The 27,327-nt window shown below is 51.1% G+C and overlaps 2 protein-coding genes across 2 annotated transcripts in view; one reads left to right on the plus strand and one right to left on the minus strand.

Annotated features, from left to right (window-relative positions):
- CIAPIN1 (cytokine induced apoptosis inhibitor 1) overlaps positions 1 to 11,458 on the plus strand; it is a 16,654-nt gene extending 5,196 nt beyond the window's left edge. The window contains exons 2-9 of the mRNA XM_030298117.2: positions 481 to 656; positions 1,112 to 1,264; positions 2,714 to 2,790; positions 4,466 to 4,634; positions 6,082 to 6,155; positions 7,041 to 7,156; positions 10,159 to 10,240; positions 10,747 to 11,458. Coding sequence (XP_030153977.1) covers positions 500 to 656; positions 1,112 to 1,264; positions 2,714 to 2,790; positions 4,466 to 4,634; positions 6,082 to 6,155; positions 7,041 to 7,156; positions 10,159 to 10,240; positions 10,747 to 10,857 — 939 coding nt within the window. The 5' untranslated portion in view covers positions 481 to 499 and the 3' untranslated portion in view covers positions 10,858 to 11,458. The remainder of the gene's footprint in view (positions 1 to 480; positions 657 to 1,111; positions 1,265 to 2,713; positions 2,791 to 4,465; positions 4,635 to 6,081; positions 6,156 to 7,040; positions 7,157 to 10,158; positions 10,241 to 10,746) is intronic.
- Positions 11,459 to 19,570: 8,112 nt separating this feature from the next.
- Positions 19,571 to 22,185, minus strand: CCL17 (C-C motif chemokine ligand 17). Its single transcript, XM_030299644.1, has 3 exons — positions 22,026 to 22,185; positions 20,473 to 20,590; positions 19,571 to 19,836 (listed from the first exon to the last, which is right to left on the minus strand). Exons 1-3 carry the CDS (start codon positions 22,093 to 22,095, stop codon positions 19,725 to 19,727), a joined length of 300 nt encoding a protein of 99 aa, XP_030155504.1. The 5' UTR covers positions 22,096 to 22,185; the 3' UTR covers positions 19,571 to 19,724.
- Positions 22,186 to 27,327: the final 5,142 nt, after the last annotated feature.

The following is a 27,327-nucleotide window of genomic DNA, read 5'->3' on the forward strand; positions in this document are numbered from 1 at the left end:
TCTGTCTCTCAAAAATAAATAAACATTAAAAAATTAAAAAAAAATATGTTGTCTTTTTTCTAAAGAAAATTAAGCTTGTGGTTGGGTTATATCTGCCCATTTATTGGCCTTCTTTACTGAGTCCTACTTTTGCCTAATGAGCGTCTTGTGTGTTTTATATTCTGTTCAAGCTGAGTTGTCTCAAATCAAGGCAGAAATAATCTTTCTGCCTTCAACTTCCTAACTTGACTGCCAAGACAGGCCTCTCATCAGGGTAGCAGCCTGCCTTGTTTGGGAAAGTTGGGGTTATGATCCATTGAGATGGGTTCATTTCTTCACCTCTCTAGCATCTACAGGAAGATATTCTAATGTGGTCAGCATTCCCTGGCGAGAGGTCCGAATTAAGGTGGTGATTCTAATCACATCTGATGGTTCCTCATGGATTAAATTATGCTTTCGTCTCTGCTCCGTCTTGACTTTCCTTTGTCTCGTCATCTGTAGGTCCCTTGGCACTGCAGGAATGGCAGATTACGGGGTCTCGGCTGGCCAGTTTGTGGCAGTGATCTGGGATAAGTCATCCCCGGCGGAGGCTCTAAAAGATCTGGTAGAGAAGCTTCGAACGTTAACCGGCGGCGAGGGCCAGGTGTCTGTGGAAAACATCAGCCAGCTGTTGCAGTGTGAGTGCCTGCACACATCGTCTTTGCAGGGCGGCAGGGGTTGGTGGGCTGCTGCATTTATGTGGTTCCTCAATGTCCGAGTTGTTTTGGGTGGCAGACGATAGCAGTGGGTGGCCACGCTGCTGTTTTTCAGTTGAGATACAGTGGACTTCAGAGTGTAGTTGATTTGTAGAAGTCTGTTGTTTCTTATTAAATATTCCGCATTTTTTAAGCCACCTTTCTTTTTTACTCCTTTCCCTAAACATAGGAAAGGATACAGAATTAGTAAGACTGAGGGAGAACAGCAGCTTCATGGCCCCTCTTGCTAGTGATGGTGGCCTTGTAACATTTGCTTGAGGGGGCGGTGTTCATTCTTCCAGGGCCAGGCTTGCAGCCCTCGAGGGGGGCTTGGCAGGGGTTGGCAGATTGCCTCTGGGGCCCAGGTGCTTGCTGAGTAGAGTCTTCCTTCTTTTCAGCTGCCCACAAAGAATCTAGCTTTGATGTTATTTTGTCGGGTGTAATTCCTGGGAGCACCACTCTGCACAGCGCTGAGATTTTGGCCGAGATGGCCCGGATCCTTCGGCCCGGTGGATGTCTCTTTCTGAAAGAGCCAGTAGAGACAGCTGTAGGTAAGGAAATCTTCCTTTGAAAGACTAGAATTTAACAGCGTTCCATCTTTAGGTATGTTTACTGCATCTCTCTGAGTAGGAGGTATCATTTGGAGATCCTTCTCCTTGGTGGTAAATGATTGTACAAATCTGAAGCAGGGCACCTGAAGGAATTGTGACCTTTGATCCGTTCGGTAGTAAAATAGAAGGAAACTGCCCATCTGACAATGGCTGGGTCCTTCAACAGGCTGGCTGGTTAAACTGTGGTACGTCCATACCGTGGAAAACTCTGGAGCAACAAAAAGGAATAAGCTCCTCATACGTGCAGCAACTTGGATGACTCTCCAGGGAATCGTGCCGAGTGAGAAAAAGCCAGGCTCAGAAGGTTGCATGCTGTGTGCTTCTGTTCACGCATCATTCTTGAAATAGCAAAGTTATAGCGATGGGGACCACATTGAGGGTCGCCACGGGTTAGGAGCGGGAGGCAGAGGATGTGTGAGGCGGTAAAGGGGTCGTCAGAGGGCTCCTTGTGATGGAGCATCCTGGATCCTCACTGTGGTAGTGCTCCCACAAAGCTGCAAGCGTGGTAAGGTTGCACAGAGCTGCACACACGCAAGCAAGCTCACGTAAAACTGGTGACATCTGGGTAGCGCCGTGGACTCCCGGTGACAATTTCCTGGTCTTCACCGGTGTGCTATAGTTGTGAGATGTTAACCATGGCGGGGGCGTCTACGGCCATACCACCCTGAATGCACCCGATCTCGTCAGATGTTACCATGGGGGGGGGGGAACGAGGTGAACGGCCCTTTTTTAAAACAAAGCAAAACAAAACTTTCTATGCACCTATAGTTATTTCAGAATAAAAAGTTAGAAAATAATGACTGGAAGTCTGGGAGTGATGAGTGGTCTTGTTGACTCGTGTGAAACTAATGATGGAATCCAGGAGGTAAAAGCCTCTCGTTTTTGCTCCGTGGTGAAGCTGTCAAAACACCGTCCAGTTCTGAATTTTTTAACTTTTTCCATCAATATGTGATGACTTAACTTATAAACACAATAAGAGAACGAATGTATTTTGAAATGCGTAGAGGTGTTTGTGCGGACGTATAAATTTGAGACGCAGACCGCAGATGACCAGCATTCTTTGCTGGGAACATAGAGTTCGGGTGGCTGCACAGAAGTGTACAGAGAGAACGTCAGTGCCTTAACGTTTCCTCAGCCTCTTTCTCACTCGTTATCCAACATCCCCTGGAAGGTATTTCCAAGAAGCCAAGAGTGAGAAGAAACAGTAACAATGGAAGTACTATATGACACTTAAGAGCACAGGTAAGAGCACTTTGACCAACCAAAAGCATGTGTCAGAATGCCTTCACCATTTCTGTTTTATTGGCTGCTGACCCAAATTGGATGGAGCCTTTATTATTTTCCCTGCTTTGTCCCATGAAGTACTAATTGGGGTTTTCCTCTCGGCAGTTAACAATAGCAAAGTGAGAACGACATCTAAGCTGTGCTCGGCCCTGACTCTTTCTGGTCTCGTGGAAGTGAAAGAGGTATGTTGGTAGACAACGTTCTTTGCTGGGAATTGAAGCCTTGGGCGACCACACCCAGGATCTCTGTGAGTCAGTACAGAGAAACTCAGGGGAGTAACAGCCCTGAAGGTGAGGTGCACAGTGTCGCGTACGCTAGGAAGCAAGCCGGGAAGTGCTTTGTGTCTAAGATACGTGATGCCGCAAAAGACAGAACTTTCTGGAACACCTGTCCTTTGAAGAGACTCCGCTTGCGCCTGTGTGGGTTGGGGTGTGTTCCAGTCTCAGTACTGGTGTGGGGGTGGCGGCCACGGTGGCAGGGAGAGCGCAACACAGGTCCCTTAATGGACACAAATCCTAGGCCCAGGAGCGACACAGGCACCGGGACCGTCCTCAGATATTTGGTGGGAGGCTGGAGCAGGATGGGGGGTGGGGATGGGAATGCCATCTCTGATAGTTCAGTAGAAAGACTGAGGTTAAATGGAGGTGTTCATATTTCTACATTCTTCTTTGATGTTGAAGTTTTCTTATGTGAGAGGTGAGTGCTATACCATGATCGCTGGTATACTACCTGTTTGCCACATGACCTAGGGCCTTAGTTTCTTTACACCCACTCTTTCTTATTTTTTTCTTAGTTTAGGGTTTCTGTTTTATATTCTAAATAAGCGATGCTCATCAAAATTCAGTTAATACTAGAGCTTATAAACATAAAGTGACGTGTAGGCCTTCCTCACGCTTCCCTTCCCAGAGGAAGCCACCAACACATTTTTTATGTGTGGCTGCTAAGACCTTTTTTATATATTTACGTGTGTGTGTGTAAGAGAGACTTTTTTAAGTGTAAATAAGGTTGTATATATACATTGTTCAGTCACTAGCTTTTCCCCCCACCTTTAAATATATTTTTTTTATGTTTATTTATTTATTTTGAGAGAGAGAGAGCACGAGCAGGGGAGGGGCAGAGAGAGAATCCCAAGCAAGTTCCACACTGTCAGTGCAGAGTCCCATATGGGGCTCGATCCCATGAACCCATGAAATCATGACCTGAGGTGAAACCAAGAGTCAGACACTTAACTGACTGAGCACCCCAGGCACCCCTAAATATCTTTGACATTTGCCCACCTTCAGTGCATTGCCCCTCATCCTTAATGATGATGTGACAATATTGAGTGCTATGGATGGGCTAAGATTTATTCAACCATTCCGTAGTTGTTGGGCAGAGAGGTGGCATTTCCACATTTTTTTCTACCTTTATCAATCGTCTGCTACTTCTTCCCAAGAAAACATTTCCCTCCCGCATGGTCCTTTTTCTCTAATTCATTTCCACTCTCTTTGTTGTGGGCATGCTTCCCTGCTGTAGGCTGTGATCCTTTTCAACATGTCTGTTCAACATGTCTGATTCATCTTCATAATCATAATCATTACAACCCGCAGAATGACTGGCATAGTGCCTTGTACCTAATAGACAGGTGTCTGGTAAATAATTTAGGGTTGGCTCAAAGTAAGCACACAGACGGAATGACACTCTAGGGGACAGGTCACTGAGAAACCGAATGTGAGGCATGAGGTGACATCTGTCATCTGGTGCTACTATATGCTTAGTACACAGAAATGAGTATTTGACGCCTGTATAGGTAGACATAGTACAACGTTATTTTGTGGAAAGAGTGTGGCCTAATGCTTTTGGTGTCTTGAATTCCAGCTGCTGCGGGAACCCTTGAGCCCCGAAGAGGTACAGTCTGTCCAGGAACATCTGGGTTACCAAAGTGACAGCTTGCTCTCTCTGTGCATCACAGGCAAAAAACCCAACTTTGAAGTGGGTTCTTCTAGTCAACTGAAGCTTTCTATTGCCAAGAAGTCTTCTCCTCCAGGTAAGACTGGCCTGAGGACCTTGTTCTGTCCAGGTGGGCCTAGAAGGACATGTGAGACATCGAGCCAGAGATCTGAATAGAGGTGGTGATGTCTCTAGAGGACCACTTCTTCCTTAATTTCAGTCATTTCCTAATGGAAGAATGTTTAATGTACTGTTGTCCTGGGCAGATTCAGATCCACATCTGACATAATGCATAGGTATTACTTAATTCAACCCCTTCTGCACCAGAAGACACTGAGGCCTCCAGATTCTAGAGGCCTGAGCATGTGGTTTAGCTCACAAAGTCTTTCCACACCCCAGAACCATGACATTTATTCTCAGAAGATCTCCCATTGGTGGTCATGGCCACTAAGAGTGCCCTGCTCCTCTTCCTGTCTTTTCCATGCTAGTAAAGTCAGCTTCTCTTACTTTGAGGATCTTAAGCCACTTGTGAACATATTTCTTCTCAGAAAATTGCACTTGCCCTTTGCCACCCCTTCACCCTTCTGATCACTATTACATGAGGCCCGAATTGAGAGAAATTGTCCCAGCTGTGAAATATGAGAAAATTTACAGGTACGTTCACACTGCTCTGCTTTGACTGGCCAGCCAAAATCTTTAAGAAATCCTCTGGAATCCCAGCCTTCGGAGTCATGGTTCCAGAATGGGTAGGGACGGCTTCGATGAGCGGTTTGCCTTGCGGAAGGCCTGAGCATTCAGCTGCACAGTGATCTGTGGAGATGCACTTGCCCCCAAGGCCCATCTGAGGACCTGCCCACAGACTCGGGGCTCCGCTCTTTCAGGGCCTTCCTTGCACCCCACCCCTGACCCAGATAGAGCCGGGAGGTGTGAGGCTTGTGTCTGCAGCTGGTTTGTGTTACACCACCGCCACTGGCTCTGGAGCCGATTTTCTTGTACGTGACAGGTTCACGTGAGTCAGAAGCTTTGCTATTTATGATGGTTTTTGGCAACTTTCTCTCTGATCTTCAGATCTCCCTGCAGTAGGTGTAGGGAGTACAATTAGCCCCAGGTTCTAGGGGTAGAAACGAAGATAAGGACACAGCAACATGGAGTGAAGTCAGAAGCATTGGACAGACTCCTGTTTGTGGCTCTTTACTGTAAAAGTGGCCTAAATGTGGGAACCAGCTTCCTCACCTATAAAATTAGGACACCACATACTTAGCTTGTAAGATTCTTACCAGGATTTAATTAGGTAGCGTATATGAAATACTTACCATAGTATCTGACACAAAGCAAGTGCTTAGCAAATGATGGCTTCTGTCACTGCAAAGCGATCGGCCCCAGGCCGTGCCTTCTCTAAGTGGTAGAGCTGGGCCTCGGACCCAAGCCTTTTGACTCCCAGTCCAGCGTCCCCTCCCAGAGTCTCAGTAGAAGGCTCACGTATGCCTGTGGTTTGTCTCTGGCTGCTTTTATGGAGCTCTTTTTCTTTTGTGGGTTGGACTCAGTGAAGCCTGCCGTGGACCCTGCAGCGGCCAAGCTCTGGACCCTCTCAGCCAACGACATGGAGGACGAGAGCGTGGTGAGCGGGCACTGTGGGCACTGCGGGCTCTGCGCTGCTTTCTTGTAGGCCTCGCTGCGGGTATGAGTGGTCGTCATTGGGAGTGGCCTCTCCGGACTTGCAGCCGTAAAGCCCAGCACTGCGGCTGTGCCTGTCACTGGCATTTTTGATTCAGGAGGGAACTCCGCATTGGTGGCATTTTACATTTCTTTTTCGGCATCTCTTTTCCTCACAGGTTTTCTTGTTCTCACTTCATGTGATATGTTAAAGATTCTTGTGGGCATGCGTGAACCTGAAAAAAGTTTGTCAGTTTTATTTTATTGGCTCCTTTGTCTGGGCAAGTCACTGAACGCTCACTGTCTTAAGAGCAACACTTTCCCATCTTTGATCAGTACTGTCTATAGTAAAGTTCTTTATTTCTGCCACTGTTGAAATTCTGGAGATAGCAGGACAGGCTACGGTTCATGCCCCCGTAGAGCTTACAGATGAATTGTCCACACCTTTATCAAAGAATTGCACACATGTATGTATCGTTATTTGTCTTTTTCTCGGGAATGATATAAAACATATTTCATTCCCTTGTTTCACATGACAGCCCTTCATATATTTGAATAAATATAACACTTCTCTTTTTGCTCTTCCTGCTCCCTCCCTACATACACACGCACTCACATTCTCTGCACATTGTAAATTACTTCCCAGTCCCCTCACAACCGAATGCATCTTCTGTGGACATAGTTTAGATCCCTCCAGTGGTCAGCTGGAGTGTGATGATCAGCCCAGAATAGGGCAGTGGAGACCCTCTTTACGTGGACCCTATAAACCCACTGCCACCACAACCCTTTTTTCAGCCTTCTGTTAGCAGAGATCGTGACCGTGTCACTAACTTCTTCGAACACTCTCCAGGATCTCATTGACTCCGATGAGCTGCTGGATCCAGAAGATTTTAAGAAGCCGGATCCAGCTTCCCTGCGGGCTCCTTCATGTGGAGAAGGGAAAAAGAGGAAGGCCTGCAAAAATTGGTGAGTGCTGGCAGAAGCAGGGTCTGCCGGGCTGCTTCTAGTGGCTTCTTGAGTCTCAAGGAATCGGAATACTTGACTGTTGTTAAAATATATATTTTATAGCGAAATCTATCATATATACAGAGGACTTTTTTAATCAGGTACACTTTAAACAGTAATGAAACGAACACCTGTGTACTGATTACCCAGGTGAAGAATCGGAAACATGACTAGTATCTCAGAAGTCCGCTCGACAGGCTCCCTCAGCTGCGTCTTGCTCCCTCTTGTCACAAATTACCATTCTCCCAAGTTTATGTTAATCATTCTTGGCTTATTTGATAGTTTACCACCTAGTGCAAAGCTCCAAATAATACATTCTTCAGTCGTGAAGACCTGAGTAATAAGCCCACCCCCGATGAGGCAAGGACAGGTCAATATTCCACATCTGTGAAGTCTCCCGGTGAAAGATAAGATCTGCAGTCTCGTCTGGACTGGGTCCCTTCCAGGGGAGTCGGTAGGAAGAGTCACGAGGGAGTTCTCGGAAACCAAGGGCCTGGCACAGGGAGAGCGCTGGCAGGGCCGCAGAGTGACGCAGTGACTGGCGACCAGCAGAAGTGTGGTCAGAGGGAAGGACTGCTCTACGTGTTCTGATCCAAACCCGCCGGGACCAGAGCTCTCCTGTGCGGAGCAACCACGGCAGAACACACGTGTCCTCGGCAGAGCCTCCGGGTGTCGGGGGAGGGCACGCTGAGTGTCGCCCACACACGGTCAACATAAGCCAAGGCCCTAGGCTGGCTTGCCCACCCTTGGGTAAAAGAGTGGCCTGATGGCAGCTTGGTTGGTGACAGTGGCAGCCTTCAGCGTGTCTGTCTCTCGTGCCCCTGCCCCGTGCACACGTGTGACCTTGTCCCCAGCAGTGCGGAAATCTTTGGAGTCCCCTTCACTGTTCCCCTGAGGGTTCCCTTCCGTCTGCCTTACGTTAGCTTTTCCGTGTTTTGTATCCCTTGCTTCTTTCTTGGTTTTCTCTTTTCTCTTGGTAGAGTCCATTCTCTAATAGTTTTTTTTAGAAAAGCTACTTGCGAGGTAAATTTTGTTTTGCACACTTTGTGTGGCTAAAAATGCCTTTTTTCTATTCTCATACATGATTGCTAATTTAGGTATGGAAATCTAGATTGGAAATAATTTTCTTACATCATTTTGAGGACATTTCTGTGAAGAGGTATCTGGGGCCATTCAGTTTCTTGATCTTTCTGTAAGACCTCTTTTTCCATTTTGGAAGTTTGTAGAATTGTCTTTATCCCCAGTATCATTTTGCAATATGTCTTGAAGAGGGGTCTGTTCACATCTCTTGCACTAGCCACTCGATACACCTTTTCAGTCTAGAAGCCACGTCCATAGCTTGGGAAATGTTCTTTAATTTTGTATACCACTTTTGTCTTCTCTCTTTGTTTTTTCTGTGACCTGTTACTCAAGATGTTGGATCCCTTTAATAGTCCTGTGAATTTTTTTCTTTCACATTTTCTTTATGCTTTACTTTCTGGGAAATTCTGCAGGTTTATCCTCTACACCTTTTGTTAAGTTATTTTATTTCTATCATGGTTACGTTTTTTTAATATTTGTTTATTTTTGAGAGAGCATGAGCACACATGTGTGCACGTGGGGGAGGGGCAGGGGGAGAGAGGATCCCAAGCAGGCTCCTCACTGTTAGCAGAGAGCCTGACACAGGGATCGATCCCACAAACCATGAGGTCATGACCTGAGCCAAAACCGAGAGTCAGAAGCTTTACTGACTGACCCACCCAGGGTGCCCCTCTACCACCATGTTTTTAATTTCTAAGATTCCATTTTTGTGGAATGACTTTTTTCTTATGACTTTTTTTTTTTTTTTTAAGCACAGTGTCCTATTTTTATTTTGTGGGTGTGATCTCTTCTCTTTTCTCCCGAGGTTAGTGATAGTTCTTTGTAGGTTTTTTCCTCCCTGCATAGTCTCTGTTTCTTCCAAGTTGCCTTTTTTTTCTTTTTTTTTTTTTTAGCTTGGTCTCTCACTTCGAGGTAGAGGCCTTCTACCTCCCACGAATCTTGGTTGTCTCCAAGATAAGAGTGGAGGACAGAAAGCTCCCTGGGAGCCCTGAGCTCAGCGGGGAGTTTGTTGGCTGTGCTTTAGTGACAGGAGCCAGGGTGGGCCTGTGGGGGACTCGGCAAAGTCAGTATCTCTGGGTCTTTCCCTTTGGGGTGTTAGAATTCGCAGAGAAGGAAGGGCCTTTCTGGTGCAAGCAGTTCCTTTGGAGGGTTTGGGGTGTGATGTGGGTTGGGGGTCGGCCACCTACATGGTGGTGGCTTCCTCACTGCCTGCTCAGAGTTCAGCTCCCCTCAGTCGGAGTCACTTCTTCCCCTCCTGCTTTGCAGCACCTGGCACTGCATTGCTGCTGTCCCCTTTCCCGTAGCCCCTGTCGTTGGGGGGTTATGTGTTCCCTCCAGTTTTGGTGGGACCTTGAGGGAAAGTAAAGTAGAGGCATGAGTTCAACCTGTCCTCTTAACCTGGAAAACGCTGGTCTTAGTATTTTTGCATTTGTTTCATGGACGGAAAGGGTGGTAAAAAGTTAAATGGTGGCGTGTGGGCTTGCTGAGTCATCGGTGTTTTTTTTTTTTTAAGTGTGAAAGTTGCCAGCATTCACAAATCAGGAGATTTCAAGTAAAAATCCAGTTTGTTTGTTCTTTCTGTTTGTCCTTAGCTTTGGAAAATGTGCCAACACTGTCTGCTTCTCCCCAGTGTGTTAATCGGCCGAAGCTGAGTAGTGGCCGGCCTGTGTAGACAGGGCGTTTCCCTCAGGGCCACCTGCTCCCCACCACTCTGTCTCCCTAAACGGCCTCACACTTACATCATCAGCCTGGCCCTGTGGGCGTGTGCGTTAAGACATCCTGGTGTAAAGAGAAAAGTGTGAGGGCGGGCTTGGGCTCTGCCAAGGATTTGGAGCCCCTGGGTGGTGGCTCGTCTCACTCACAAGCTACTGATGTCCCCCCAGCACCTGTGGCCTCGCAGAAGAACTGGAAAGAGAGAAGTCAAAGGAACAGGCGAGCTCCCAGCCCAAGTCGGCTTGTGGAAACGTAAATATCTGGATCTTTACTCAGTATTCACCAAAACCCCCAGTGGTATTGGGCATCGTCCTAAACCCAGCACAGACTAGCTCCCGCTCTCACTTCCTGCCCAGATATCTAATTAGGCAAATACGTGAGAACGTGTGTGCAGGAGAGAGGTCATCGTCTGAGACTGGGCTGGCATGCCCGCACCCCGGGGGGAGCTCTTGTCATTTCTCGGTTTGGGCCCCGTTCTTCCCACTTCGTCGTGGCCGAATGCTCTTCAGCCATGTGGCTGAGCTGGGCTATGATTTGAAATACGGCCTCTAAGGAACTTCTCCAGACTGCTGATTGTCGTAAAACCGGAGATCTTAAATACTCTCGGTATCTGGATCCCAGTCGGACCTACATATGCACCGGCCGTTCCCATCGGGCCTCTATGGCCATGTCAGGAAACGAGGGATCCCTTTCTTGCCCACGAATCTGGGACACGCTGACCCTCCACTTCCCCGTATGACTGTCTCTTCCCTCAACAGTGCTACCTGGGCGATGCCTTCCGCTGTGCCAGCTGCCCCTACCTCGGGATGCCGGCCTTCAAACCTGGGGAGCAGGTGCTCCTGAGCGCCAGCAATCTCAGTGACGCCTAGGAGGGGCCGCCATGGCGCACCTCTGCTCCTCGGCCAGCTCCTGCCCCTCGAGTCCCACCGCCGTGGTTCCTCCCACCTCCTCTGGATGTGCTCACTCTCTGCACGAACTCCGATTGCAGGGGGTGCTGGGTAAACAGTGTGAAGCTGGCTGTGGGGTGCAGTGGGGTGTAGCGCTGCTATGTATCCAAAGACCAAGGTTAATGGGGCCTGATTACTCTGAGTCAGGGGACCTCTTTCTCCACCTAGTGTGAGGGAACGGGAGTGCGTCCTGAGGAGGCCCCTCTCCTGATGTCACAGTGCTAACCTCACACTCAGAGTATTAACGCTCTGTGACGCAGGCCCTGCCCCGATTCTAAGCTCAGCAATAGTGCCACTGCCTGTCTTCCAGAGCTGGTGGTTTACTCAACCTGCAGTTGTTGGTGACAGGAGTCAAGTGTCTCATGACCTCAGGGCACCAAAGGAATCACCCATTGGTTGCTGTGATCATATTCAGTGTCCCTCTGTCCTTTTATCCCTACCCCACCCCACCCCTGTTTTACTGTATCGTACCTGTCCTGTGGTTTCTGTTACTCTACAGTCATTAAAGTTGTGTACTTCTGCATATTGGTTGTGGAGAGGGGTATGTTTGTGTGTGTGTGAGGTCTGACACAGCCATCTGAGCTCAACTTGGACCACAAAACTTTCTTTTTTGGAGAGACTTAGTATCACACAGTGGGGCCAGTCCTACATTTAAGGATCAGGCCTCTCTGCATCTACTTTGGAAGAGGCCAGGGTGGTAAGAATTTAGAAGAAAGGAGGACAGAAATCTGAACCAACAATAAATCTCTCTGACCAGGAGATCTTTCATTCTCTTTGTTACACAGACTTGGAATTAATCTTGGCAAAAAATTGGAGACTATGGACTTAAGAGAACAGGATTTGGAGGGTCCTTGGCAGGCTCAGTTGGTAGAACATGTGACTCTTGATCTCAGGGTTGCGAGTTTGAGCCCCATGATGGGCATAGAGATTACTTAAAAAAAAAAAAAAAAGAAAAAAAAAGAGAGAGAGAGACCAGGACTTATATATTTTATCAGTAAATGCAAATGTTCATTGGTGTTTGTCCTTGAAACTGCACTGCATTCTCTGAGTCTGCTTTTGTTTATCCTGGTCCCTGCTGGTGGATTTTATGGGTGTGGCTAAGTTCTAGTTTGACTCCACTCCAAAGCCCCTGTGGTAGGCAGGCTCCTAAGATGACCCCAACCCCATTGTATGATCCCCTGTCCCTGAGTTTAAGGAGGACCTGTGAGTATGACTGCTGTGATTAGGCTACATCACGTGGTGAAAGCGAAAGGATTTGGCAGATGTCATTCAAGTGCCTAATGGACCTTCAGTTAAAAGGGAGCTTACCCTGAGTGGGCTGCCTTAATCAGGTGGTCCTTTAAAAGAACTAGAGAACCAAGAGTTTCTCGTGCTGGCCTTCTAAAGCTGCCATGTGGAGAGAAGGCCCTTGCAGGGCCTCTGGGAGCCAAGAGCAGACCCTGCTGGCTGGCAAGGAGAAGGGGGCCTTCACCCCTGCGGCTGGTGAGACCCCCGGGCAGGGGCCTGGCCTCACTGTGCCTGCAGTCGTGACCCACAAAATCTGCAGCGGTAAATGTGTATGGTCTTGAGCCCCTAGATTCGTGGTAATTTGTTATGCCACAACAGTAAACTAATTCAGCCCCAGACAAGATTTCATGTTAATATTTATTGAGAATGGCTGGGATGCTGTTAGTTGCTTCTGTTGCAGTTGTCAAGATGAAGGACAAAAAAACTCTAACCTTCAGGTCGAGGACACGAGATTCTGAACCAAATAGAGTCTAGGGATGGATCTAGCAGAGCTCTGGGCAAATGCCACTGGCGCTTGCTGACGTGACGCTTGTTTTGCGTTTCCGTCGCTGCTGGCAAGAAGGATGACCCTGTCTCCTGTCTGCTACGCTTGGCGTAGTGAAGGGTCCCATGTGGGCAGCTGTGGGAGGGCTCAGGGTTGGGGCCAGAGGGCTGGAGAGAGGCCTTGCCGGTCCGCAGCACACATCTGGCCGTTGGGGCTCGGGTGGATTCAACACAGTGAGCAGACATGGGGGACACTGCTGGTCCTCATGCCTTGTGACCCTGGAAGACCGCAGTTCTCAGGGGAGGTTTTATTTTATTTAATTTTTGAAGTTTATTTATTTATTTTGAGAGAGAGACACACAGTGTGAGTGGGGGAGGGGCAGAGAGCGAGGGAGAGAGAGGATTCCAAGCAGGCTCTGCACTGCCAGGGCAGAGCCCGACTTGGGGCTCAAACCCATGAAGCCATGAGATCATGACCTGAGCCGAAACCAAGTCGGTCGCTCAACTCACTGAGCCACCCAGGCGCCCCTCAGGAGAGGTTTTAGAGCCCTAAACAGTCTCAGATGTCACTAACTATAACCTCCATTTACATTTGAGAACACTGGGTGTGACAGAAAATGACCTGCCTCCGGCTGAGGACCTTTAACAGTAGAGGTGCCCGATGCCCTTGAACATTCTGAGTCAGTCATGAGTCTGAGATGGGGCTGAGAAATCTTAATCTTTTTTGTGTGTAAACTCTATCAGGTCTTTTAGTTAGAATTTCACCCTCTCCCTGAAGTCACTCTAAAGCACTAAGTGGGATGGACAGCAGAGCAAACCACACCTTCCTTGATTATAACGGGGTTCAAGCACGCAGGCAGGCAGTGGGGCTGAGGGAAGAATCGTACAGGGAACCTTGTGAGCAAGAGGCACCGGCTGTTGAGCAGGAGAAGAGAGGCTTTGCTCTGTGACCGTCTTACAGCCACCTGTCTGCTGGGCAGGGAGAGGTGGGCTACACATGGAACCATTACCAAGGATTGGTGAAGTTGCGGCCGGGTGGGATTCTTACACACTGCCGATGGGATTGGTTTGGACAATTACACCCTACAGTGTCGGTTTCAACTCTGGCTGTGTGTTAGAATCACTTGGGTGGCTTCAAAAAACCAACAAAAACACCTATGCTGGAAGCCCTCCTTGCCAAGGACCAATTAAGTCCATCTTTTAGGATAGGACTTAGGGTGTGCGCATACATGCAGAACTTTCCCAGGCAATCAATTCTGAAATGCACCCAGGATTGAGAACCACTGCCCTGGAGAAACTCTTTACACGTGCACCAGAAGACAAGCTAACCAATGCAGCACTATTTGTAATAGCTGGAACCTGGAAGTAGCCCAAATGGCCTTTAACAAAAGGATAGATGAATGAGTCATGGTGAGAAAGGAGGAGGGGTAGCTATGCACACCAGCGTGGAGGAGTCTCACACCACGCAGAGCCACAAGAGCAAGTCACGGGAGAGTGTGCGGATGAAAAACCTCACCTCTCCTATAAAGCGCAGAGTTTGAAAACATACAGCATGCATCAACATTAGAGATACATATCATATGTATATTGTGTATACACACACGTATGTGACAAACTAAAGAAAATCAAGGAGAGGGGCGCCTGAGTGGCTCAGTCCGTTAAATATCCGACGTCAGCTCAGGTCATGATCTCTCAGTGCATGAGTTCCAGCCTCGTGTCAGGCTCTATGCTGACGGTGCAGAGCCTGCTTGGGATTCTCTCTCTCTCTCTCTCTCTCTCTCTCTCTCTCTCTCTCTCTCTCTCCCCCTCTCTGCCCCTCCCCCACTGGCACTTTCTCAAAATAAATAAATTTTTTTAAAAATGGAGGATGATAGGGGCGCCTGGGTGGCGCAGTCGGTTAAGCGTCCGACTTCAGCCAGGTCACGATCTCGCGGTCCGTGAGTTCGAGCCCCGCGTCGGGCTCTGGGCTGATGGCTCAGAGCCTGGAGCCTGTTTCCGATTCTGTGTCTCCCTCTCTCTCTGCCCCTCCCCCGTTCATGCTCTGTCTCTCGCTGTCCCAAAAATAAATAAACGTTGAAAAAAAAAAATGGAGGATGATAAACACAAAATTCAAAAACATAATTGTCTCTGGAGGTCGATGGGAAGATAGTAAGAAGAAATGGGTCTTCTAAGCAGAAGGAAGATTCTATTAAGCTGGAGGGTGGGTGTACAGGTGCTCATTCTATTATTGGTTTGTATACCTTACATATACATTAACTATTTTGTATTTATAAGAAATTTCACTAAAAAAAAAAAACACACCTAGGAAAATCCATCCATAAAAACCCTTGGTCTTCAGGAAAATGCCCGCCAGCCCAGAACACAGTCCCGCACTTCTCTGACATGAACTTCCGGGAAATCTTTTGGCCCAGTTAAAATTTCATTCAAAATTGTAAAAGTGGAACTGACACCCAGTCATAAGAATAACAAAGCAGATGAATGTTGTCTGTGACCAAAAACACTGCTGCAAATCACACAAATGTAGAAAGTGCGGGACAGGGATACAAGAGCTGAGAACTGATTAATAAGGCATGAGGAGAAGGAGAGGGATTCCTGTGATGGAAACCTGAAATAGCAGAGTTGAGGCAAGGCATGAAGAAATCTAAAATGCCAAAGATGAAGTCGATGTGAGAGGGAGAGCTAGGAGGAATGGATAATGCTAAAAACGGGCGGTGAGGACAGGGGTAAGAAAACGAAGCAGGGGCACCTGGGTGGCTCAGTCACTTGAGCTTCCAACTCTTGATTTTGGCTCAGGTCATGATCCCAGTGTCATGGGATCGAGTCTCACATCGGGCTCTGAGAAAACCAAAACGAAGTGTAAATGAGAGAATCAGCTAGAAAATGATTTAGTCACAGAAGGTAAAAGAAACACAGCATCTCGGAATAATCACTTAGAGACAACTCAAGAGGGGCACCTGGGTGGCTCAGTTGGTTAAGTGTCTGACTTCGGCTCAGGTCATGATCTCACTGTTCTTGAGTTTGAGCTCCATGTCGGGCTCTGTGCTGACAGCTCAGAGCCTGGAGTCTGCTTTGGATTCTCTCTCTCTGCCCCGCCCCCACTTATGCTCTCTCTCTCTCTCTCTCGCTCTCTCTCTCTCTCTCTCTCTCTCTCCCTCTCTTAAAAATAAACATTAGGGGCGCCTGGGTGGCTCAGTCGGTTAAGCGGCCAACTTCGGCTCAGGTCATGATCTCGTGGTCCGTGAGTTCGAGCCCCACGTCGGGCTCTGTGCTGACAGCTCGGAGCCTGGGGCCTGTTTCAGATTCTGTGTCTCCCTCTCTCTCTGACCCTCCCCTCTTCATGCTCTGTCTCTCTCTGTCTCAAGAAAATAAACGTTAAAAAAATAAAAAAATCAACATTAAACATTTTTTTAAAAAGATACAATTCAAGGAATTTTCCAGAAATAAAGCAAGAGTGGATCTACACATTGAAGGAAAAAGTGGTACAGAACGTTCAATACTAAAGATAACGGTTTTCCTAGCTGCGGTCCCTGACCCCAGCACATGCAGAGTGCTGTGTGTTATCGAGGAGGCGCTCACTGTTAATTCTGAAGTTCCCTTACCGCTAAAACAGGGTGATGCGATTTGTAAATCAGTGCAATGAAGATTTTTGTGGTCTAGAAAAGTTTCCGGTTTGTGCTTCTCTGTTCCCTCAGTCTTCCCTTGCTTCCATGGCTGTTCTGTCACAGTGACAGACTTGGGAACAGGGAGGGTGGAGCGCGGTGGGGACAGCTGGACAGTGGGCTAGGGACCGAAGGCTCCACTCAGCCCCTCCTTGGCGTCAGATCTCACTTTCCGTTGTCACTTCCGGGTGGTCCAGGTATGACCTGACCCCGCACCCACCGTCTAGCATGAGGCCTCCGCCTTGGAGGATCTGGAAGCTGCATTTAGGCTCAGCAGGGCTCAGAGGCGGTCAAAAGTCCCTTCCTCCCTTACTCTCTTCTCCGTTTACAATTACTTCAACATTTTTTCTTTTACATTAAGCCAGATTTCAAATACAATTAGATACACTGTAACACAGCTGGATTTGTTTGTTTTTAATTCAGATCAACTCTTAAAAAAAAAAAAAGGAGAAGTTTATTGAAAACACTGCAAGGAAGCAGCTGGCAGGACAGCAGAGGAGAGGCCGTCTAGATCAACTCTATTTCTTTTTTTTTAATACGTGTGGCGTTCACAGCTGTGTTAACCCTTTCTCTCCCTTCTCTGCCCTCCCCAGAGGTGTTCTCTCTCCTGAAGTTGATGCACAGCACACCCATGCTGCTTTTATATCATTTCTCTGCAGAAAAGAGCTTATATGAAACGTGTCCTTTTGAGGTCAAATTGGCATAACACAAAATTAACCGTTTAACGTGAACAACAGAACCTCTACAGTGTTGTGCAGCCATCACTTCTGTCTAGTTCCGAACGTTTCCATCACCTCCAAAGGAAACCCTGTACCCGTCAAGCATCTGTGCTTTATCCCCTAGCCTCCCTGCCTCTGGTAACGGCCAGCTGCATTGTGTCTCTGGGGACTTGCCTATCCTGGGCATTTTATCGGAATGGTAGGTGACCGCAGGGACCTTCTGTGTCTGGCTTCTCTCGGCATGTTTTCAGAGTCCATCCGCCTTGCAACCTGTATCAGTACTCCTTTCTGGGGCTGAATACTATTCCATCGTGTATATACGCCACTATTTATCCGATCGTCCACTGATGGACATTTGGGCTGCTTCCGCCTTTTGGCAATGATGAATAGCGCCGCTACGAACATGTGTGTATGGGCACTGAACACAGACACCCTGACCCGGTCCCTGAGTGGCTGCAATCAGAAGTGGGTAAACCAGGCCGGCCCCTGGCGAGAGCAAAAAGGCCTGGCCTTGGCTGTCAGGCACCTCGGCTCAATCTTTATCGGGAAGCCGACGCGCCCTCTGGTGGCCAAGCGCAGAGCAAGTCGATTCTAAATTCCGCTTAAAGGCCAAATTTGAAATCTGGTTGTTTTATCACAGCACCGGTTCCTCCGGGATTGCTCCTTCTCTGTGTCTGCCCCTCGTGGAGTTCAGCCGGGGGCTTGCTGATGAAGATGTAAATCAAATGTCCACTATGCACGAAGCACCTCTCTCCCACCCCCTTACAAATGAGGCAGGGACTGAGTCAGCCAGGGCCTGACTCAAATACCAGCCCCACCCCCCCACCGTGAGCTCATTGACAAGACAAGCGCGCAATAACTATAATAAAGGGGGCAGGGTATGACAGAGGTCAGGCTGAAGGCAGAGCTGGGGGCTGATGGAGGGTCAGTACAGCCACGCTGAGCTCTGAAGGGACACTGGATTTCAGTCAAGGGAGGGGACGTGCCTTCCTGGTGGAAGGAACAATGTGATGCCAGAGCCCTCACTGTTCTCTGTTCTCTGGTCCCTTTCTGGTCTATTTCTCACCGGTCAGGGGAGTCCCCGAGTCACAATTCATTAATGGCCCCTTTGCAGAGGGATATGGTGGCTAATCCCTTCTTCTGCATCTCGCTCGCTGCCCCCCAACCCACGTTCCATCCTGATCTTGCTGTTAAACATCCTCACTGTCCACCACGCAGCTCTACTCCTCTGAGTTTACAAATGGGCCTCTGAGGAAGTTTTCGCTTGGACAAAAAGGTTTTGTTTCTTTTAAAACAACTTTTCTCTGTACGTGGATGAAATGTGTGTCCTCTGAGTGTCTTAGGCTCTGGACGGCAAGGGTGAGGGGTCCCGCCCCAGCCCTTGTTCTCCTTTGCTGTCACAGGGGCTCCTTCTTGCCTCCCTCTACTTTGAGATCATCTTTCCTCCAATTCCCACCCCCCACCCTGCGGCCCCACCCAGTGGATCCAGAAGACACTTTTTCACAAAGCACTCAGACGAGGCCGTCCCAGGATTCCAGGTCCAAGGCAGTCGTTGGCGGGGTACTCCTTGGGATCAGGGCAGGGGAAGAGCCCACCTGGGGGCAAGGAGACCCTGGGGCTACAAAGAAGCCAGTTCACCATCAGCCTCATTATTGTTGTTTTTCTTTTTTTATTCCTGCCCCTACTGGAAAGTGGGCTTGGGTCTGTCCTCGGGCCTGCAAGAAGACAACTGACCACAAGGGGGAAACAGGAGGCAAAACTTTGCCTAAAAATAACTCCTAATTGCAGCCTCCTCGGACAAGGCAGATCACAGACCCCTAGGAAGAGAAGGACCCCGTGCTCCTGCCCCCAGACAGCATCCCAGAGAGAGAAGCCATGAGGCCCCGGCTGATCAGGAGAGTGAAACAGAACTAGAATCCAAAGACCCTAATTCTCCCCAGCACCCTACGCGCTGTGGCTCCAGCCCTGAGTTGGGCTTGCACAGAGGGGTCTGGGGGAAGGGAGTCCATAACTTCCCCATCCCCCATCCTTCTTAACATGTAGGTTGTGGGGTGCCCTGGCTGGCTCACGGAACTCCCTTCAGTGGAGGAGTCAGGACTGACAGACGCACAAAGGGGTCAACTGGGAGAACAATGCCATCATGGCAGGCTGCCCCACGGTCCACAGGAGCCAGAGGCATCGGAGCGGGAGAGAGAACCCGATGGGCAGCCATTCTTGGGGAAGGCCTCCTGGAGGCTGGGCTCATCCCACAGACCCCCTCAGCTCCCCTGCCTGGGCCGCTGTCACCGGGGCCTTTGCTTTCCCTCACATGTAGTCTGCGGTAGCCATGTCCCCCTCTAAGCCTCAGTTTCCCTTCCTGGCCTGGACAAGGCAGGACCAGGTAGATGTTCTTGAGGGCCCTTCCGGTGTTGACAGGCTAGGTGGACAGAACACGCTGGCCCAGACACAAAGAGCCCAGGACAGAACACGCTGGCCCAGGTACAAAGAGAGACTTTAATCAGGGCTCTTTCGTGCCATGGTTCCAGACCAGAAAAGAGGGCAGGGGTCTTCTTTGTCCTTGTAGGGTCTTCACTGGACTCAGGCAGCTTGGGGTTGGGGTCGTGAACTGAGGCAGGAAGTCTCCAAATGGTCCAGGCAGAAATCAGGACTCCTGGGGCACAGGGTTCATGATGCTTTGCAAATATCTGACTGTCTTCTTCACCCTGGGGTCCTTGGGGTCGGAACAGATGGACTTGCCATGGATAGTTACAAACCTACACAAAAGGGAGAAACCCCGTCCAGGGGGCGTCAGGGCAAGAAGGCCTCCCAGAGCCCCAGGATCAGCCTTGCTCTGCACTGATCAGGACCCTGAGGCCTTGAGAGGAGCAAGAACTTGCCTGAAGTCACATAGCACATCGGTGACAGATCTGAGACATCAGGCTCTATCCTCAGTGATTCTTGACCTTCCCAAGGTCCCTGCCAGTCCTGGCCCTCCCAGGGAGCCAGAACTGCAAAGCCTCTGCCCCCCTACTTCAGCTACACCCATGCCCACCTGAAGCCTAGGAATTAGGGGTGCACAGGAGGGGCCCGGCTCAGACCAAGCCATGGGAAGTGACCACATTGGCTTTGGACTGCCCGTGTGACATGGGGCTGCTCTGTCTCCCTCGGGGCCTCAGTTTCCCCATAAATCAATGAAGAGTTGAACCTCACAGGCTGGGGCTTTTTGGGTCTCACAATGTGGGGTGCAGGGGCTTCCCTGAGGAGCAGGGCCCGAGTGGGAAGGGGACCACAAAAGCCCTGCTCTCTCCTCTCCCCAGTGGCCCTTCTGGGAGCTCCTGGGTCTGCGTTCTCCCAGACTGAGCTCCCAGGAGCAAGGGCGGGGACAGAGGGTGGGGTCAGGGCACACTTACACGATGGCGTCTTTGGAACACTCCCCCGAGGTCCTATACCACCCTGTCAGCCTTCTGAGAGGGATGGCCCCTTTGAAGTACTCTAGGCAGCACTCCCGGCCCACGTTGGTTGCTCGAGCTACGGAGAGGGGAGACAGGAACAGGTGTTCTGTGAGTGTCTGTGTGGGGGGTGGGGGGGTCCATGGCTGTGGAGGGGAGTCCGTGTGCATGTCTGTGTGTGTGTGTGTGTGTGTGTGTGTGTGTGGTATCAGAGGGGGTCCACGTGTGTGTGTTTGGGAGTCTCTTGGGAGGGGGATCTTGTGAGTGTGTGTCTGTGTGTGTCAGTATGTGCACACGTGTGTGCATGAGGTCTCTGTGCTTGGGGGGGGGGGTGTCCCTGTGTGCTTATGTGTCTCTCTGTGCGTATATCTGTGTGTGTTTGGGAGGAGTTGTGTGTGCATGTCTCTGTGTGTGTCTGTGAAGGTGTGTCTTTGCGTGTCTGTGTGTGTGTGTGTGTATCTGTGTGTACACATTTGTGTGTGAGATCTGTGTGCTGCGGGGGTCCTGGGTGTTTGTGTGTGTGTGTGTGTGCTAGCACGTCTCTGTGTGTGTTCAGGGGGTCTGTGCACATATACTGGCATGCATCTATGTGTTGTCCCCGTGTGTCTGCATGAGTGTGCACCTGTGTGTGCACACACTCAAATACCAGCCCCAAACCACCCTGGAATTTCCTCCGGGCCAGGCTCTGGGCTGGGCCTCTGCCTGCAGGAGCTCATTTGGTCCTCCGCAGTGCACCTAGAGACAGGTACTATCATTTCACAGATGACTATGGGGAAGCCCAAGGCGTGAAGACACTTTCCTGGGGCTCGGCTTCCTTATCTTTGCACAAGATAAAGTACCAATACTTGCAAACAGGCAAACCAGAGACGTGTGGCTTTAATTAATGCCATGCTAGAGTGTTTTCTAAGAAGCCCCCAACTGTCCTCCAGCCATCTCGGGGGCAGAACTTGGTCTGACTAGCCCACGATGCTGCCCTGGCCGGTGATTTACAGAAGTGAGAGTAAACGACCAGTCACGGGCAAAGGCTGGGTGCTAACCAGCTGTGTTCCCACATCCCGTCTTACTTTGTCCTTTCCCCCCCAACTGCATATAAACCTCCCTCTTGCACATGCTCTGGGAACTAGCCGCGTTCATGCTGATTCCCTCAGTGTAGACCCATTAATAAAACAGATGCTAACCAAGACTCCTAAGAAGGGGTCGTGTTCCACTGTCAAAACACAGCCCCGGTCATTGCCCCACAACCACTGTGGCGCGAGACGGGCCAGAACTTTGCTCCTCCCCAAGCTGATCCCCAAGCTCGGGGGCCGCATCCTCCTCTCCGTCCTCCCCACCCTCCTCCTCATTTTCCCTTGACTGCCTCCCTCAAAGTCCTACGGCTGCCACCGGCCTCCCCCTTCTGCAGGAGCAGGTGGGCTGTAACTCATGCATAAATAGTGAGTGTTGCTGCTATGATCTCAGTGCCCCCACCCCTCCTGTCCAGGGCGCCTTCCTCGGCCACACTCCTCTGCCCTCACCTGCATGGGTGACCTGCAGAGAAGCCCCCAGGAGGAGCATGACCAGCAGCAGCAGCTTCAGGGACATCATGGTGCCAGGAGCCCGGGAGAGGATCTGTGCGTGTGGATCCCTCTGCTCCAGGAGAGACGAGGATGACAGCCAAGTGTGGAGGTGACCTATTTAACCTCTTTGGGGACCTTGCCCCACCTCCTGTCACCTCCCCCCCCACATGCCTCCCTACAGCAGTGGAGTTTGAAGATGATTCAGCACAAATGCGGTCTTGGAATGTTTGTGGCTTTCCAGAGAATGGGCACTCAGCTGAGGACAGAGGTGGGGTATGTGTGTCCGGGGGCTACGACAGTGACATACTTCTCTTTTCACAGGGACATTTCTTGGTTCCTCTATTAGCAGGGCTGAGAAGCCTCTATCCTAAACCGGGTTAGCATCTGCCCCGAGGCTGGTGAGCCTCCTTCAAGCACCATCGCGCCCTGTGTGTGGGGTGGGGACAGCCAGGCAGGAGCCAAGAGGGCTGCTTCGGCACCTGAGGTCCAGGCCTGGAGGAGCTTCCCCCTCCGCCTCCAGGAAGGCCTCCTGTGGGGGAGGGGGAGTCCGCAGGCCGCATGGGCACAGGGCGTCTTCACAGGGAGTGCCCCTGCTCCATCTCATTCTGAGAAAGGCCTGGGGCCCACACGACTTTGGTTGGGGGGCTTCCCCAAGCAGGGCCCTGACACAGGAGACCAGAGCCCGACAGGTTTTAATCACCACTTAATCCAAATGGGCGCCTCTGCAGATTGGAAGCCCGGTTCCCCCACATGGGGCACCCCACCCTGGGTTGCAGAACAGCACGCAAGGGTCTGTGAGGACCTGGTCTACAGTGGACACGTGGTCAGGGTCCAGCGCGAGCCAGGCCCTGAACAGACTTTCCATCCACCCCATGGGCTGCAGCATCCCTGCATCAGGCCACACCCCCGGCCACCAGAGGAATGGCCAATTGTCTGCCTAGGGCTCCCCTGGGCCAGACGGTGGGAGTCCCTTAACCAGGAGGAGAGTCCTGTGCCCGCTTCCAGGTGGACAGCATCTCAGCAGGGTGACCCCTGACCTTGGTTTTAACACATGGGATCCGGGCCTGGCTCCACTGTATCCCAAGGGACCAGGAGCAGCTGCGATGAGGCCCCTGCAACATGTTGTCAGGTGCACGGGGCCCTCTCAGCACAGCTGGCTCTGGGTTAACTTGGAGCCATTGTTAAATTGTCATCAGCGGTGATGATAACCACAGCAGGCGCTGTTTGTTGAAACCCAGCCCCACCAAGGGAGGTGCTCAGACTGTAATCCTGCCTGCCGGTCCTCACAGGGCACCTGTGAAAGGAAGCCATGGTCAAGATCAAGGGAGGGCGAGGCCAGTGCTCCTCCTTGTCCCCCAGGGCCACTTTGGCAGGCTATGACTGCTTCGCTTCATGCGGGGAGTGGGGGGGGGGGAGCGCCCGTCCATGGCAAAACGTCCCTCGGGCAGGATCCTCTGTCACCATCTTGCTATGTGACTTTGGGCAGCTCATAGACCCTCTCTGGGCCTCACTTCACCACCCGTGGAGGGATGTTTGGACTGTCCCAGGGACCCTGCCGGAATGGCAGATCTGAGAAAGATGGGGTCCTCTCTTAGTGGATCTCACAGCAGCATTTCTCTGCTTCTCATAGGCTCACATCACCCACTCCTCAAGCCGCAGCTAGAGGGGTTCTTGTCCCCAGCCTGTCTGGCTGAGCCATTCTCCCTGTCTCTGGGACAGGCTGCCATCTGCCTGTGCAGCAGAGCGGAGAAGGGAGTGGATCTTCCTGCCTGCGCTCATCTTCGGTGCTGGCTTCCTGCAGACAGTGGGGATAACCTCTACCCCAAACAGAGAGGCAGCCAGCAGGCCCCATCCTGCAGAGCTGGAGGAAGCCTGTCTGGTCAGGAGAACGGGTGCCGGTGCCCTTGGTGACTGTGCCCGGGAAAGAACAGCTCTGGCCTGGAGACAGAGCCTTAGGCCCAGCGGAAATGCCAATGACCAGAGGTGCTTGGGGAGGGCCTGGGTCCTAGGAGGGGCAGAGGATGTCTCTGCCGATACTGCCCCTGATGGGCGGAGTGTCTCATGACCCTCTCTGTCCTCCAGTCCCTCTGCCCAGTGGCTTTTCCACCCACCACAGAGGCCACGGAATGCTCTTCTGTGTTGGACAACAGGGGACTGTTAAGATGACAATTAGCAGCTTTATTACCGGCGAGGCCACCCCAGCCCCCACTGCCGGGGAAACCCCCTGAGTGGGGTTTGAGTCCCCCTTGTTCTGCCACAGACTCAGAATTTTTCTCCAGAAGGACCCAAATTCCCCTGTCCCTTCTAGGGAATTGGTTGTGACAGCAGGAGCAGAAGGTTCTGGACTAGCCCTGCTGGTGCAGGATGCCTAGCAAGGGAGGGATCAGAGCAGCAAGCATGCCAACGAGAACCTGCTGCATGTCAGGTGCTGTGCCAGGGGCCATGGGAGGGTGTGCAGCAGCTGGCAGAGGGGACGAGGCCTGGCCCCAACACAGGAATGTGCAGGTGAGATAAAGGGCTGGGGCCCAGGGCAGGGAGATATTGCTTCTGGCTGAGAAACCTTGGAGGGCTTCATGGAGGCGGCAGTCAGTGAGCCTTGTGACTGGGAGGATTCACACCGGGGAGCTGGGTGGCTCAGTCAGTTGAGGTCCGACCTGGGCTCAGGTCATGATCCCACAGCCTGTGAGTTCGAGCTCTGCGTCGGGCTCTGTGCTGACAGCTCAGAGCCTGGAGCCTGCTTCGGATTCTCTCTCTTTCTCTCCCTCTCTCTCAATCTCAAAAATAAACATTAAAAAGTTTTTTAAAAAAAAAAAGAGAGAAGGAGGAGGGGGCATTTCACACGAGGGAAGCACTTAGCGTGGGTGCAGAGATAAATGAGAGGAACAGCACAGGACTCTGTTGGGGGAAATGGTCCCGATGTGACATGGAGACCATAGACCATGAGACACGCCCGCACACAGGACGCTTTCAGTGAGGCTTGACCGGGGAAGAGGGGGCAGAAGACGAGGACAAGGAGGCGAGCCGGAGCTGGAGTCTGGGGAGGAACCGTGGGGCACAGGGCACCTCTCCGCCTCACTTTGGAGGCAGCACAGACCAGGGACATTTTAGAGGTGGTTTCCTTGCCCGGGATTAAGTGGCTTATTCCTCCTCAGTTCTCCCAGCTATGAAATGGATTCCAAGGGACCTTCCAGATGGAATGTCCTAGAGTCCGTGACTATGCTAAGGGCCTCGAGAGACCTTTACGGTGCTGTGCAGACTCTAGGGCTTGGAAGTCGGTCAGGGGAATCAGGCACGCTCCCTGGAGGAGGCGGTGGTGAGGCAGAGTTCTATGGAGGGTGGCAGCGGAGAGGGCGCTGGAGGAAAGGCCAGGGCACAGGCGGGGAAAGCAGAGCAGAGGCAGGCCTAGTAGGACCACAGAGGTAAAGGGGAACTGGACCTGAGTGGGAGGAGGAAGCCAGGGTGACTGCCTGTCTCAACACCTCTGACTCAAGCTGACTAGACACGCCGCCTGTACACCTGCCACCCTTCCTGCCCCAGCCCCGAGACCACTGCCACGGGGAGTTCCTTGGGGAGTGGAGAGGATCGCTATGTCCCCACTTTAGGCTTGAAGGGGCTGCACCGGCCAGAGTCTGGGGCCCTCACCCTGAAAGCGAGGGAGGGAGGGGCCCCGCACCACCTCTGGCTCTGCTGTGGGCTGGGAGGCTGTTGTCACAACCCCGAGAACTTAGCCGCAAGCCCTTGAGCAGGGGTCAGGTTTCTGAGATGGAAGCTCTTTATTGTCTTCAAATCGCAGATGACAGTTGTCACTGGGGTGGCATGTCCCATGTCAGCTGAGGCTCCAGGAGATGCAGTGACTTGCCTGGAACATCCCAGTAAGGATCCAGCCTTTCATCCATCCAGCCCCATCCTCTGACGGCTGAGACTGTATGGTCTTGCCCTGCCCGTGGGGGCTGAGACGCGAAGGTCCCAGATGTTACCCCCATCCCCCAATCCCCAAATGTGTCCCACCCTCCTGTCCAAAGGGCCTAATGTGCTCACTGGTGAGCCTTTCCTGACAGGTTGTCGGTCGGCTTGATTCCTTGGGTCAGAAACACAGCAGTAGTCGTTACCCTGGGCTTCCCCTCCCCTCTCATGGTCAATGGGCAAGGCCTGTTCAGCCTGCCACCTGGATGTGTCTTGAATCAGTCCCCTTCTCCCCACCATCTCTCTGTTGGACCACAGCCCAGCACTCGTCTCCCAGCTCCCCCACGTACCCCTCCAGTCCACTCTCCTCTCTAAAGCCCAGACCTCTTTCCAGAACACAAATCTGAGCAAGGCTCTCCCCTCTCAAAATCCTTCCATACCTCCCCCTTGCCCTCAGGATGAAGTCCAGATTCTCACGGACTTTTCCAGACTCAACTTTTGCCCCCAGCCCCACTGCCCACACCATTACTTTATTCTAGCCACATGGACCTTCTTTCAGTTCCTTGAAAATGCCAGGCTCTCGCTGACACCCAAGCCTTTGTACAGGCTCTTCCCCTTGTCTGGAACACTCTCTCCTGCTCCCCCACACCCCACTTCCTTCCACTCCTACCCTTCTTAGATCACAGCTTAAATCCCCACTTCCTTCCTTTGGCCCCCACCTTCCTCTGTGTCCTCACAGGTCACTGGCTTTCCTATCATGTTTTCGTCACGTTGCACTGTGAGCACTGGTTTGCTTCCCGGGTCTTACATGGAAGATTGTGAACTTGAAAACAGGATCTTTTCTGTGTTCCGACCCATAGCTCCGGGACTTAGCACCCAGTAGGTGCTCAATAAAATATGTTTCTTGAATGGATAAGAGGTGGATGGTCAGATGGATGGGTGGGTGAATGAATGGATGGATGATGGTTGATAGATGAAGGATGGGTGGGTGGATGGATGGATGCTTACAAATTTCTGAACTATAGCTTGAGCACAGCTTACACTCTATCTCAGGTGCACCTTACATTCTATCTCAGCATGAATTCTTTTTGGTTCAGTGTGTGCCACCACTTCATGAGACACACCTGAATTCTTCTGTCTTGAATGAGGCAGAAGAATCCAACCAAGGCACTCATTGACTCTTTCCTATCTAGTTTCCAGCCTCCTTGTGGGTTGTAGCCATTTCCTGCCTTCCGTCAAACCTAAATTTCTTCAACTGTGGCTTTGCTCTCATTCCTTCTCCACTCCAGGAGGGCTCCTTCCCTCAGTTACACTCCCCCCTTCTGGCTCTTTGTGTTCCCCCTTTCCATGGTCCCCT

Source organism: Lynx canadensis, chromosome E2, assembly GCF_007474595.2.
Source record: "Lynx canadensis isolate LIC74 chromosome E2, mLynCan4.pri.v2, whole genome shotgun sequence".
Lineage (NCBI taxonomy): Eukaryota > Metazoa > Chordata > Mammalia > Carnivora > Felidae > Lynx > Lynx canadensis.